The sequence below is a fragment of the Crocodylus porosus genome, unplaced genomic scaffold (assembly GCF_001723895.1).
Source record: "Crocodylus porosus isolate Cpor-Errol unplaced genomic scaffold, CroPor_comp1, whole genome shotgun sequence".
In the NCBI taxonomy this organism is placed as follows: Eukaryota; Metazoa; Chordata; order Crocodylia; family Crocodylidae; genus Crocodylus; species Crocodylus porosus.
The window spans coordinates 14,640,750-14,654,453 of NW_017728932.1; the positions used below are offsets into that span (position 1 = coordinate 14,640,750).

The 13,704-nt window shown below is 36.8% G+C and overlaps 1 protein-coding gene across 4 annotated transcripts; it reads right to left on the minus strand.

The window, feature by feature from the left end:
* Window positions 1-545: 545 nt before the first annotated feature.
* LOC109317163 lies at window positions 546-13,463 on the minus strand. 4 transcript variants are annotated; one of them, XM_019545678.1, is made up of 11 exons: window positions 12,248-12,335; window positions 11,100-11,214; window positions 8,201-8,312; window positions 7,868-8,012; window positions 6,313-6,538; window positions 5,693-5,816; window positions 4,804-4,972; window positions 3,647-3,825; window positions 3,257-3,400; window positions 2,246-2,407; window positions 546-657 (listed from the first exon to the last, which is right to left on the minus strand). In XM_019545678.1, exons 3-10 carry the CDS (start codon window positions 8,282-8,284, stop codon window positions 2,345-2,347), a joined length of 1,134 nt encoding a protein of 377 aa, XP_019401223.1. In that variant the 5' UTR covers window positions 8,285-8,312; window positions 11,100-11,214; window positions 12,248-12,335; the 3' UTR covers window positions 546-657; window positions 2,246-2,344. The 4 variants fall into 4 exon arrangements, with proteins under 4 accessions (XP_019401223.1, XP_019401222.1, XP_019401221.1 ...); XM_019545677.1 differs by having other exon boundaries at window positions 8,201-8,315; XM_019545676.1 differs by lacking the exons at window positions 8,201-8,312; window positions 11,100-11,214 and adding an exon at window positions 13,087-13,463 and having other exon boundaries at window positions 12,248-12,394.
* Between the last annotated feature and the right edge of the window lie 241 nt (window positions 13,464-13,704).

Here is a 13,704-nt window from a genome sequence, read left to right on the forward strand (position 1 = left end):
TTACTCCAAACTGTGTGAACATGCCCAGGTGAATCTGAGAGTGTACTTTTAGCACAGTGCCTAAAGCCAACACTCTCAAGAATGCAATACTATGACTGACACATATTGTGATAAGCAGGGAGGAACAACATGAAAACTTGAAAGTCTCACTAATGCAATGAGCCCGCAGGGCAAAGGGCATTTTTGACTGCTTAATAATATATCTGTAAAAGGTATCTCTACATTTATGTTTTATCTTTCTTCCAGTAAGTCAACCATACTCCACGTAAAATGTAGAACATAGTTCTTTCACTTCATGCTCCCTCATTAAACCATGCCTTATGACCACAAATCTCTAGTTGAGGAAGTTTCATAGGGTTCACTTTGAAGGCTATCACTCTGAAGGCACTTGCTTAAATATCTGGCTGAACTGGGGCCCAGCAAAACAGTCTATAAAGTGTTCAATGCTAAAAAAACAAATATTTCAAGACAATTTTATAATTCCAGCCTCATATTTTCAATCCAATCATGCTTTTCCTTCTAACCAAAGTAGGTTCTCTATCTTTGATTCATCCTGCTAAGCCCAGGGATGTCAGATAGTAAACCACCTTGCTGTAGGTGAATCCAGGCTATTTGAATATTAGCTGTTAGAAGATGACAACCATGAAACAAAAACACCTGAAAAAAAAAGAGAATGAACGCAATCCTCATTAGCGTACGTGAAACAAACCTGTTAATGTTTTTACAGATTCTAATGTTTCATGATTGGAAATAAAGGCTTTTTCTTAAAAGAATGTTCCAAGTGCACATTATACTCCCTGCAATACTGCCCGGATGCTCCCTCTTTGCTAGCTAAACCATGAGGATAAAAACTTGAACAGTAATTACTCAGCTTTTGTTTGTCAATAAAAACTAAACAATTCCAATTTATTCTAGTAATTATTTTCCATTTTGGTAGGGTTGGAATGTTTTTGTAGCTGTAATAATCCAGAAAATACACAAGAGGCAAGGATTTTTTGGTGGTATTTTTTACTGGATCATTGTATAGTTGGGTAGAAGTTTCTGAGATCTGTATATTGCAAAAGAACAGTTAATTATATACAAGCCAAACATTTGAATTTTGCTTTAAAAAAGGCCCATTCTTATTTACACTAAAGCCTTTTTACACTGTTCAAGCAGTGGCTTGAAACAGCTGCTAATATAATATGGCTGCAGTGTGATTTAACCACATGCATATGTGCTTTACTGAACAGCAACGGATTTAATCAGATGCCTAAGCACTTTCAATCAGGGCTTAGTGAGCAATGTTTTGGTATGAGCACTGATACTAATCAATATTGAAGACAGTACTTTCTCCATACTCTGTGCCAGCAGTACTGATATTAACTGGGAATTCAGCACCTGGATTTGAGGGAAGTATAGAAAAATCCCCTGGCTTGGACTTCCCAACAGATCGAGGCAAGTGATTATTCACCTCTATCTGGCACTGGCAAGGCCACATCTGGAGTACTGTGTCCAGTTTTGGGAACCCCACTACAGGAAGGATGTGGACAAACTGCAGGAAGTCCAGCAGAGGACAATGAAAGTGGTTAGGTGCTTGGAGCACATAACTTGTGAGGAGAGGATAAGGGAACTAAGCTTATTTAGTCTAGAGAAGAATAGACTGTTGGGGGACTTACTCGTGGCTTTCAACTACCTGGAGGGTGGTTATAAAGAGAATGGAGCTGGACTGATCTCAGTGGTGGCAGATGACAGAACAAGGAGCAATGGGGAAGTTTAAGTTAGATATTAGGAAGAATTTTGTCACTAGGAGGGTAGTAAAGCACTGGAACAGGCTACCCAAAGAGGTTGTGGAATCTCCATCCTTGGGGGTTTATAAAGACCTGGCCAGACAAAACCTTGGCTGGGATGATATAGTTGTGGATGGTCCTGCTCTGAGTAGGTGGTTGGACCTCCTGAAGACCCTTCTAATCCTAATTTTCTGTGATTCTACATCTCAGGCAAAATTTGGTTCTCAGGTTCTTAAGCATCCACACTGAAGGTTGTGTGGGTAAAACCGGACAATATTTTGTCCTTTATTGCTAGAAAACTAAAAAAGGACAAATAAAAATGTGTGTTACAATAAAAGTGAATATCATGGATTTCTTCCCTTTGATAGACGCAAGCATTACTGAAAAAAAAAATTATCCTTTACACCGACATTTTCTGTGACCACTTTTATCATTGTGGACAGCTGAATAGTAATATGCAGCATTGCAGTACATACCTTTCTCATGGTGGGATAATCATCAGCAGCCATCAGGGAATCCTTTAACAACATAAGCATCGAGAGACAAAAATTCTCCATCACCTTTCGACTCCAGTCTTACATATATAATTGATCCCAAATCAACAACACTACAGGAAAATCCACTGTACTCACAAAGCCCTGCACAAAATTATGAAATCTACTGTATTAAATATGCTAAGCAGACGTTTTATTTAGTCATAAATAGCACCAAACCTTGATGTTTCTACTCAAACAAGTTTCAGATTATTCTAAGGGGCTACAGAAACCACCCCCCACCCCCGCCCCGACAACAAGTGTTACTGAAACATCCCTTTCCTTGTAGTTTTTTTCTGAGTTGATCCTCAGCTTTTGTAAATGAGCACGACAGTGGGACTGTATTTACAGTAATTGACCACCTCCTCCTGTAGTTGTAATAACAAATAGTACAATTTATAATAAGACATAACCTCTCTCCTTTATAGTCTTACTAGTTGAAGGAAAATGTTAACGTAATGCAATATTCTTGATGACAACTGTTGAGTCAGATACAATAAATGACCAGCTTTTTCAGTATATAAGTAAAAGTAAGAATTGCATAGCTGAAAGAAAGTCACTGTGTGAAGCTGCACTGAAACAAGTGTGTTTATATTGGTGGTGAAACAAGTAAGAAAAGAGGCATGATTTAAAAAAAAAAAGCATCCTAACCTTTCTGTTCCAACATGATTTTAAAGACCATAGAAAAACAGTTAAAAGGAAGAAAGAAATCCAAGGAAAACATCATTTTAATAGTTCTTTATTTTATGTTACTTTTTTCCAATGAAAGATGCTTTAATGTAATAAATTATCATATTCTGGCTTTGTACAATCAGAAAAAATGGGAACATGATTCTTTTTTCACTGAAAACCATTTAATTTCCATTTGCTTCAATAGTTATTCCTGATTGGTTGAATGAATGAACAACCCACTGGGATCAAGCCTACTGTAGTATCAAAGAAAATAGGTCTTACCTCACCCATCCATTTTCTCAGGAAAATTACTGGACTTCCCAGTAACTCTTTGGCTAGATGTTGGTTCTGCTCAGCTCTATCTGCACTGGCATACAGTTCTTGAGCCTCATCTCTTTCTTGAACTATCAGTTCTACCAAGAAATCCTACAGAAAGAAGAGAACGTATTAGGCAGAGCATTTTTCCTATTATGACATACAAGAGAAAAGAATCCAGAAATAAAAAAAACCCTATGTGTATTTAATAATTTACTAAAACATACTGAAACATCTCATTTTATTCTGTATGCTACCTTTTACCACAGCAAACATTTTAGTTTTAACTCCTGCTAATAGCTTTAATATAGATATCTATAGTTAAAACAAATTCAGCAATTATACAATATATTGTACTTTTGGGTCCATTGTAATAGTCTTTCTGAAGTTCTGCTGAAGATGATCAAAGAATTCAGTGTCTTCTCTTTCCAGAATGCTCATCACCCACTCAGCCATTGCAAAGATTTCTACCCATGATGGGGATAAATTTTGATGCAGGAAATATAGGTACACAGCCAACTCATAGGGATTTTCGGCTGAAAAAAACAAAAAAAAAAACATTCTTAGCTAATAAAATAGAGAAAAAAATGTTAAAGCCCTGAAAATCCTCATTCACCTGTTTTTCTCACCTGTAAGTTCTCCTTACTGAGGATTTACATCCTGCCATTATTTTTTCTGAACTGAGAATTCATGAGATCCCATCAATGCCAGTTATTGGGCACATATTGTTTTTTAAAATGTAGAGGCCAACCTAGAACAAAGCCCCATTGTGCTGAAAACAAGCAAGACTCATCCTTCCCGAAATACCAGAACAAAAGGGAATCAGGACTGAGACACTGGTTAGCTTAACATTTTCTTAAGTAAATTCTGACCGGCTTTAGGAGATTCCGAGGAAAAATGGGGTCTCAAATTAAGATTTTCCCTTGTGATCAGGCAACTTGACAGCCATGATATAATTACCATTGAGGCATGTTTCTAAACTCATACTTGTAGTAAGTCCCAGAATCTGCAAATATTTATACATGTGTTTAATTCTGCACATGTAAGTAGTCCCATTTATCCAGTGGGATTACTCATGTGACTGTATTAAAGCATGCGTGTAAATATTTGCAAGGTTAGGCTTTAGATCAGGTGTAAATGACCTAAAGTTTTAGATCAATGTAAAAATTATACAAGTTAAGTCATATTCTCCTGCCATGTATTTGCATTTTCACAAACCTGCATTTTGCACATTGGCTTAAGCTTCTATGTCACCCAGGAGAACACACAAACGCCAACAGACTCTCCTTCTTCCTCAAGAAGACTGCTTGTGTCAGAAAGCTTGTAAAGAACAATTTTTCCAACTATTGAGTTGGTCTAATAAAAAATATCATATTTACCCAAAGAACTTCATCTACCTATGTCCTTAGACCAACACAGGTATAACCAACATCCCCAATACAAGTGAAATCAGACTCACGTCTTAATGTAGTGATACAGCTCATCACCAGTTTTCTGAGTTTGAAGTCATTTACCTGTTGCTGTTGTTTGCTTAAATGTCATTTGTAAAGGGAAGAGCCAGTGAATTAGGTAGGGTTCATATGTGCCATTGAAAACATATAGGACATTTAAAGTCTTGTGGGTTTCTAGAATCATTTGTTCATCTGAGGCAAAATAATGCATGCAAGGTGTCTTGTCATATTTCTGTTCAGCAGAAGGGAAAGAAAAAAAGGTCTTTACTAAAAAAAATGTAAAAGGAGAAAGATACAATTATGTGACCGTATGTTCTATTTTTATATATGTTCCAGTCAGGATGTAGACGCTCTACATTGTATTATTCAGCTATAGATGCCAATTTTGTTTGGTTTAACAGCTACATAAAGAGGATTCACAATAAAAAGACACAGTTTTAAAGCCTTCTGAACAGCTCAACCAATAGGAAGTTGATCACTGGAGAAAATAAATTTCTTCCAAACTGGGCTTAAGATGTGTTGGCCATGACAAGAATAGGACAGACTCACAACAGAGACTTCAGAAATTGTCTTAATACTTATTTGAGTTGTAGCTGTATTGGCACCAAGGGAAATGTTGGCATAGCTTCCTGTCCCTGACTCACATAATGTTTCTATACACAATAAACTTTTGACAAAGTCTACTTTTAGGATAAAACAACTTTTGGTTTTATTGCGAGTTTTGGATTACTGAATTATTCAATAGCAGCAAAGTCATTTTCAAATGCACAAAGCAGACTCCGACATTGCTCCATTGTGTGAACTGTTATGATAATTATGATTATAATTATCAACACATTGTAACATGTATTTGTTATAAAGTACATGCTCAGGACAAGTATGAAAACCTAGAAGAAGAAACAAATACTGTAAAATCTGGGCAAGAGACATTTGCAAATGTCTACTGACTCACCTCCACTACTTCATTTTCAATAAGGCCTGATATTGGCGATTGAGTAGCACTTTTAACTTTTAGTTCAGCAATTCGGTGCTCCACTGTCTGTCCAAATGTCACTCTAGCTTCTCTCTCAATATTTCTGAATAGGTAAAACTATGATTACTTTCCCTGAATGTTGAGTCTATATATGATTCGTAAAAGCCACATAGTAAAATAGAGCTGAAATGTCAAAAATATACCTTGTGTCCAGATAGCGTTGAGATACAGAGGAGACCGAAATGGTCAAGATGCCAACTGATAACAACACTAAACCAATCTAGAACATGGCCCTTTAATAACACACCAAAAAATTCTAGAAATTCTGCACGCAAGGTGGCTATAACCTCAGTTTAATTAGTCTAAAAACCAGAAGTTAGTATAGTCCTGAGAAGGAAACTTTGTTGCTAATATTTCAAGGTAGCATTGTGAAGATGGCAAATTGTTCTGAGAAGTTTGAAAAACGTTACGGTTAATTCCAGTGACAGAACCAGGAATTACTCTGAATCTATGGACCTTACAAAAAATCATAGACCTGGGCTAATAAAAAATAATGCAATATTCCACCCCCCAACCCAAGGAAAATAATAAATACTTACATTGTTCTTTCAGTCTTGGGGACTTTTGTGTTTGATTTTAGGAGTTTATCTGTCCATATCAATTGTCGTAGTGTCTTTGGAAGTAGATTTCCACTTAGCCTTCTACATACTGTTAAGATAGTTTCACCATCTACTGAAATTATGGCACAGACAGATTTTCCTAACATATTACTTCCTGAGCAATTTAGAATACGTGAGTGTATATCACTGCCAATACGCATCTTCTCTGTTAAAAGAAAATATAAATAGTAAATGGCTCATGAATTGTAGCCACCTCTTCCATTCCTGAAGAAAGTTACCAAGGGCTGTACCACCAACGGAACTGGATATTTAAAGTAGAATTGTTTGTTTAAGGTATAAAATATATTATCACAATCTGTTTCAAAGCAAACAATGATAAAAATACAGAGCTGTAGATCAAGTTTATTATAAACTCTCTTAACAGTTTGGGTGAATCATATAATTTTGCAAAATGGTGAAGATTCTGTTGTAAACTAAATCTCATTTAAAACACACTATGATAGTCATGCTTGCTGGTCTTGTACCCAATTACTTCAAGTCTGAATGGACAAAAGGAAGACACTCTACATCATCTGGAAAAACTCTATTAGCTCTCAGCTCCGTGAGAAGGAGCACTTCTATGTGTTTGAAGTGGATAACTTTTTATGTTATGACAAAGGAGAAAAATCACACACTTCAGACAGGGCTTGGCAGTCTTGACTGACAGGAAAATCAAAAGCAAAGCAGTTGCTCTGTTTAACAAGATACTTTTGAATTTCTCTCAATCTACTTTCCCCTGGGACTGGTATTTTGGGAAGTACTTACCGTATCATTTACAGGTTTGCTTTTCAACTTGATTACAGCAGTTAAATCACATTAACACTTTCTGTAGTGGCTGGTATTTAACAAATAGAGATGGGCTTGAACCAAAACCCTAAATCAGAATTTTGAAGGCTTAAAAAACTGACGCTTGGATTTATGTATGGATTGCACAGACTCCCCAGTTATTGTAACCGTCTGAATCAGAACCTGGATATCAATATCATGATACTTTGAGTGATCCAGATAAGAATCCTCATTTTTCTACTTCAACCACTCCCTAAGCACAGTGTATGTAAATAAACAGTTTGCTTTGCCACTGAGGGAATGATAATAACGTGAATTTGCTGTGGAAGATAGGGAGGCAGGTGTTGTTAAGGACTCTGAGTCAGAACCCCTGAAGAGCTATTGTGGGGTACTGCTGGTGTCTGTTTTGCTTTCTAATGTTATTTGCCAAGCATTAGACAGTTATGGTCGACTTAAATTTAACTATCAGATTTTTCTGTGTGGATATGCTATTTTAAGCATCAGTTCCCCCATCCTTTGCATTTAAATTCCCTTATATTTAGAACTCCTGCTTTCTGCGAGTCCAGTTGTAGCACTTGATTAACTAGGCTGTTGCCTAGCAAAGCTTCTGGCCCTCAGAACTAATTAATCTCTAAGGTGCTACCCTGCCCTGCCTTTTGTCCTGTATCCTAAAAACAACATGGTGTATTGAACAACATAGTACTCTTACCTTTTTCATTTAATTGCAAAACAGATTCTCTGACTATGGCTAAATCAATGTCTTCGCTTTCAACAGAATTTGGGCTTTTCTTTGCAACTGATTCCTGGTTAGAGCTGTGTTCCAATGAAGACTGATGATCAAATGAATCTTCCTCCTATGAATGCAAAAATTATTAAATTGCATTGTATTTACAAACTTAATTTACAACTTTGAATGCTCATCAAGAGATCTTCAGTTTACATCCACTATAAAAGAGGATATGCTTTTGTTTTTGCTAGAATATTGAAAAAAATGCTAAAGATGTTATAGCCAAAAAAGACAATGGAAGGAAGAACAGGCTACCTTTTGCCGTGATTCATGTGCAGCCAACAGCAACTCCATCTCTGTTGCTACAATGTTGTAGGTATCATTAAGAAAATGCACCATTTCTGGAGCCAGTCTGCAAAGTTATTATCTACTGTGTGGAAAACATAATTTGAATTAATTTTCAAAGTAAATTATAAATACCAAGTCCTGGCTCTTCTATTCCTTCCATACTCAGACTCCCACAGATGGCAAAACAGAGTCAAGTGCAAAAGGAGCTTATTCTCCACTCCCTAGCAACCTGCATAAAAGCTTACACCTGGGCAAAACAAATATAGACTGGAGACAAAATGCTACCAGTGTTGTACATAAATGGAGAACTCTATTTTGTAATGCTGTGCCTCACATTTCTCTCATTTGGCACAGTTTAAATGAACACAGAAATGTCAAGGTAGTGGAAAATCAGATTCAAAAGTCAAACAGGAAATTTAAAGCAAGTCAAGTAACACTGCATATTCCAACCCAAAAATCCCTAAGAATTACTTTTATGATCAAGTAGGAGGTTGCAATACCAAGTGAGTGTAATTAGTTAGACATTTATTTAAAAAGTAAGTATTTAAGTGAGTAAAATAAAGTCACTTTTATGATATTTGTAAGAATTCAAAGTTGAATTTAGCTTTACAAAAATTCTATTTAATTCAAACACATGTATAAACCCTAAGAGCCAGATGTTAAAACATGTTCAGGTATTAGACATTGATTTCAATGGGAGTTAGGCACCCAGATACCTTTCAAAACATGAACCTAAGTAAAGAGAGAATATTTTTATATGCAGACAAATATAGTCAGGGGCACACACAGAAAGAAGGAATCCTGTAGCTGTTTAATTTCTAGATCCCATTAAGAGTTACAGAAGCACTAACTAGGACCGCATTTTTCAGGTTTCCTAGGATGAAAAGTCAATTTCAAAACAGCAGGACTTTCCTGTGGTGAACTGTAATTACTACTAAGATGCAGTGACTATGTTATTGCCATAAATATTCCTTTCATTTTTATGTTCTCTTCTTTTCAGATGCATTAAATTGCTTTTTTTTTTAATAACAAGTCATAATGAACTCATATAACACTCAACAGCAACAGACAATAAGCACTGTGGCCTACACGACTCTACAATGAGTCTGCACAATACCTCCCTTCATTTGCATACAAACTGATCAACTTTGATGCTCCGCCTAGGTACAGGGGTCTGCCTCTACAGAACTCACTGCAGGATCAGGGCCAATGGTAGGAAATAGCATCACATGGAGTGACTTAAATTTTAAAGTGAAAAGTGAAACAGATCAATGAAAATGAGAGCTTCTACTTCAGTTAATATGGCACTGCTGATGGTCCAAGAATACTGATGCATAATAATTTCATCAATAGTGCATGTGACCACTACGTCTTACCTGAGCAGGGTTACTGCATAAATACATTGGGCTGTTAGACTTTCCTGTATGAATGTACTGGCCTAGATAATAGGAAGCTTTTAGAAAAACAAGCAAGAAAGCAACACTATGGCTATGACGATCCTCCCAGCAAACCTCTTGGGGACAAGGGTTTACTTCCAAATTTCTGCCCAAAGCTACACACCAGTTTTGCCAAAACTGGCTTTAAAAAATAAAAGGTCTTCTACATAGTTACAAGTTGCTTGATTCCTAAGAGGGGGTGGGGGAGTTCTGAACAGCTTTTAAGTGCACTCTTTCTGAAGCAGATGGAACGAACTGTTTTTTGGGTTAAAGGAAAAAGCTATTACTTAAGACATAGGTGTTCGGTGTCTGCAGAAAGCTTAGACCTATCAGGATATTCATGTGAAAGGTGGAGCGAGACCTGATAAATGCTTCTATTTTAAATAAATAATACTTTAAGTAGGTCCCAGAAGAACAGTACTGTGGGGATTGAAACCATGCTGAGTCTGATAAAAACGCCATGGTTGTGCTATGGAACTGTAGCCCAAAGCATTCCCTGAGACTGAGAGAATTGTATGACTTAATGAACAGAGATGTGATGGCTGGTGCACCTGGAAAGTCCAAGAGAGGCTCAGAAGTGCAATTAGCTTGATAACTATGGCAGCTGTGTAAGACATCTGTAATAGTAAATTAGACAGCTGGCCAAACTCAGCCCTGTAAGAACGAGAACAGGGATGAATCTGACCCATAAGCAAAGATTCTCTACTTTTGGCAAAGTTGTATTTGGTGCAAGACTAGAGAAGAAACTGAGGGAAAAAAGGCCTGCTTTAGGCATCCTTCTATCTGAAAAGACAGGACAATCATATCCATCTCCTTTGCAAAATGCTTTGAGAGGTAGGAATGAAAAGCACTGTATCAGATATAGGTATTATTATTTCAGTGTCTTGATCCTGAATCAGCCAGAGAGTAGACTGATCCCCAACACACAAGAGCTGCCTGAAGGTTGCTCTCGTGCCCAGCACTTACTTCCTCTGGGATGCATTCTGGTAGCCAGAGATCAATGAGCACACAGACCAAGACCACATGGTGCCAGAGGAATTCCTTTGCACTGAGTGCCAGCATAGTCTGTGATGGGGGAGTTGTTAAACTCACTTCTTGACAGCAGAAGTTTTTCCAGTGCAGAAAGAAACTTAGCTGACTAGATCTGCTTGCTCTGCTTGTTTTGCATAACCAGAATGCAAGCAGTCAGAGCAGGAACCAGATTCTGACACATTATTTTTGTGGTACTATCAGATTTTGGCTTATTCATAAAAAAAAAAAAAAAGTGTAGGTTTTTGCATTCAAGTCCCTCAAATCTTCTGCTCAACACTTTTCTAGACAAAGACTTAGTTGCTAAGTCTAAGTCTTAGTTGCTAAAAATTTGGCAATGGCTGGAGGTATTTTTGTTACCCGAGCTGCCTTCCACATATCCACAATATATTTTAACTCACCAAGTCTGAACTGACAGCAAACTTGCTCTGCAGCTTTTAAGCGCTGTTCATTTAGCCAAATCTTTGTTGTTTCTTCCAAGGTTTCCCAATCTAGCTCACTCACGTTTGTTGAAGACTAGGAACAGAAAATTTGGATTCTCACAATAACATCACATTTTTTTAAAATGGTTCTTGTCATTTTTTGCTGTAGGAGCCAAGATGGTTATTTAGCATATTAAGAAAGGATGATTTAATAGAGACAATTTGCTAGTGAGCTGTGCCTTATGTCAGTCACTTGGAAAGAGTACTGGTGCCAGTGAACATGGAGTGAAGTGTTTATGTCCAAGAATTTCTTAGCCCTCAGTAAAATGGATCACACATACTTCTAAGTACCTTTTTCACACAAAATATTTAATTCTCTCCTTTTCAGGAGTGTTCTTATTTTTTTCCAGAAAGAATATCCAGTCATGTTTACTTCTCAGTATGTAGCTTTCTTCTTGACATAACATGTCTTTGCTTTGTGACAAACATCCTCGCCATGTGAGCGACGTATTCTGCCTTGGTCTAATAAGTTACTATTTTAAATATCTAAGATATACCCCACCTAGCCACAAAAAAGTAGACAAAAATAGAACAGAAAACAAATGCAGGTAACTGAAATACAATTCATGAAGTAACTGCAGGATCATCCCCAGTGATGATCATGACTTATCATTAGCAGAGCCATGAAAGTCAGACTCCTTTAACCATGAAATTATAATGTAAATGAGAGTTTTACTAAGTTAGGACTAAAGGATCAGTCTTTTCTGAGAGTCTGATACCCCATTTAAGCTGGACATGAACCACGGTTGCAAATAAAAAAAATGTTAATGCTCAGCCATCATGTTTTCCTTTCAAATTTCTAAAGAGGAGGAAAAACAAATTAAAAGTCTATTACAGTAAAGTTAAAAGACATCTATAGATAGATAGATATGTCTATCTAGCTATATATGTATCTATAATATATATTATTTGGATCAATTAAGTACACTCAAAATTTAAAAATATAACTTTATAACTGAGAACAAAATAATCAATTTTACTTTATGGTATGAATATACACAAATATGCCATCTTTATCATTTTCTATACACAAAGCTTCTACCACTAAACTCCCATCACTCACTTACCAGTAGACTAGGTTGATTAGGATACTCGCTAAAATATTTTGTAACAAAATGCTGGCCAAGGAGATGAAAAATCATTTGTCTTTGTTTACGATTCCTCAGTCGGGGCTTTACTTTCTCAGCCAAAGCTGCTCCAAGTTTGTCTAAAACCTAAAGAAGAAATCAATTACTGGTATTGTAAAAAAATAAAACAATTCCAGGAATTATATACATTTTAATGCAGTCTACTCATTGACTTCTAATACATGGAGCAAGGGGGGGCACCTCAGCGCTGATTAGATAGTAAGAATAAGGTAACAGACTCAGAGGTGGTATAAATGATGAATTTGGCCCTATTCTTTATACTACCATTCTGTTAGGATATGATATCTCTCTATCCACATATCTATAAACTGCCTTATAGTATGAAGACACTACAATTACAAAAAGAGCAATCATACATTCCAAAAGACTGACTTTTCCCTTGCTGCACATGGTGCTGAGAGAAGCTTTCTTTGGCCGAATTGTTGGTATTCTTGGTTTATTATAAACACTTATGTTTAAGAAGTTACAGTGGGGAAGCTAGTATGAATAATAGCTATGATCTATTATTGCTGTCCTCACTTTCAAGGAGAATAATAATTTTGGCTGTCTTAAAAATTAAATATTATTTATATACATTTGACTACTTGTGTATTCAAATCAATAATCATACTTGTTTTAATTTACTCCATTGCAAGGAAAAATACCTTCAGAAGCAAAGCAGTAAGAATAAGGAATGATAAAAAAATATAGGAGATGATATGCATACTATTACATGAGCATTGCATGTGTTTAAATAACTATGAATATAAACATTTTACCTTATACCATGGGTTCCCTGGTAGTAGCGTCTCTTGTAGACTGGGATTTAACCAAGATGCAGAAGTCTGCTGATTTCCATATAGTCTTGCCCTGGGACATCCAGAGGTTCCTCCAACTGTATGCATTCTGTATTACATTTTCATAAAATACAGATTTCCTTATATGCGCCTCTCAGGTTTATGCAGAATGTATTACTTCTATGATGTTGAAAAATCTCAATAGGAGTAAAACATTAACATGGATATTACAATCTAGCTATACATATTATTTAAGGTACTATTCTTTCTCTAGGTTGACATTTTTTTCCATTCATCATTCCGGCAGCCCTTTAAAACATGTTGATCTGCAGCAAAGTAAGTATTTCAAAAGGAACAAATGTTACAAAAGGAACACAGTCAAATGGGTCGCCAACTGGCTGGAGGGCCGCACCCAGAGGGTGGTAGTAGATGGGTCCTTCTCAACCTGGAAGGACATGGGCAGGGGAGTTCCGCAGGGCTCGGTCCTCGGGCCCGCACTGTTCAACATCTTCATCAGCGATTTGGACGAGGGGGTAAAAAGCACCCTGTTCAAATTTGCTGATGACACTAAGATGTGGGGGGACGTGGGCACACTGGAAG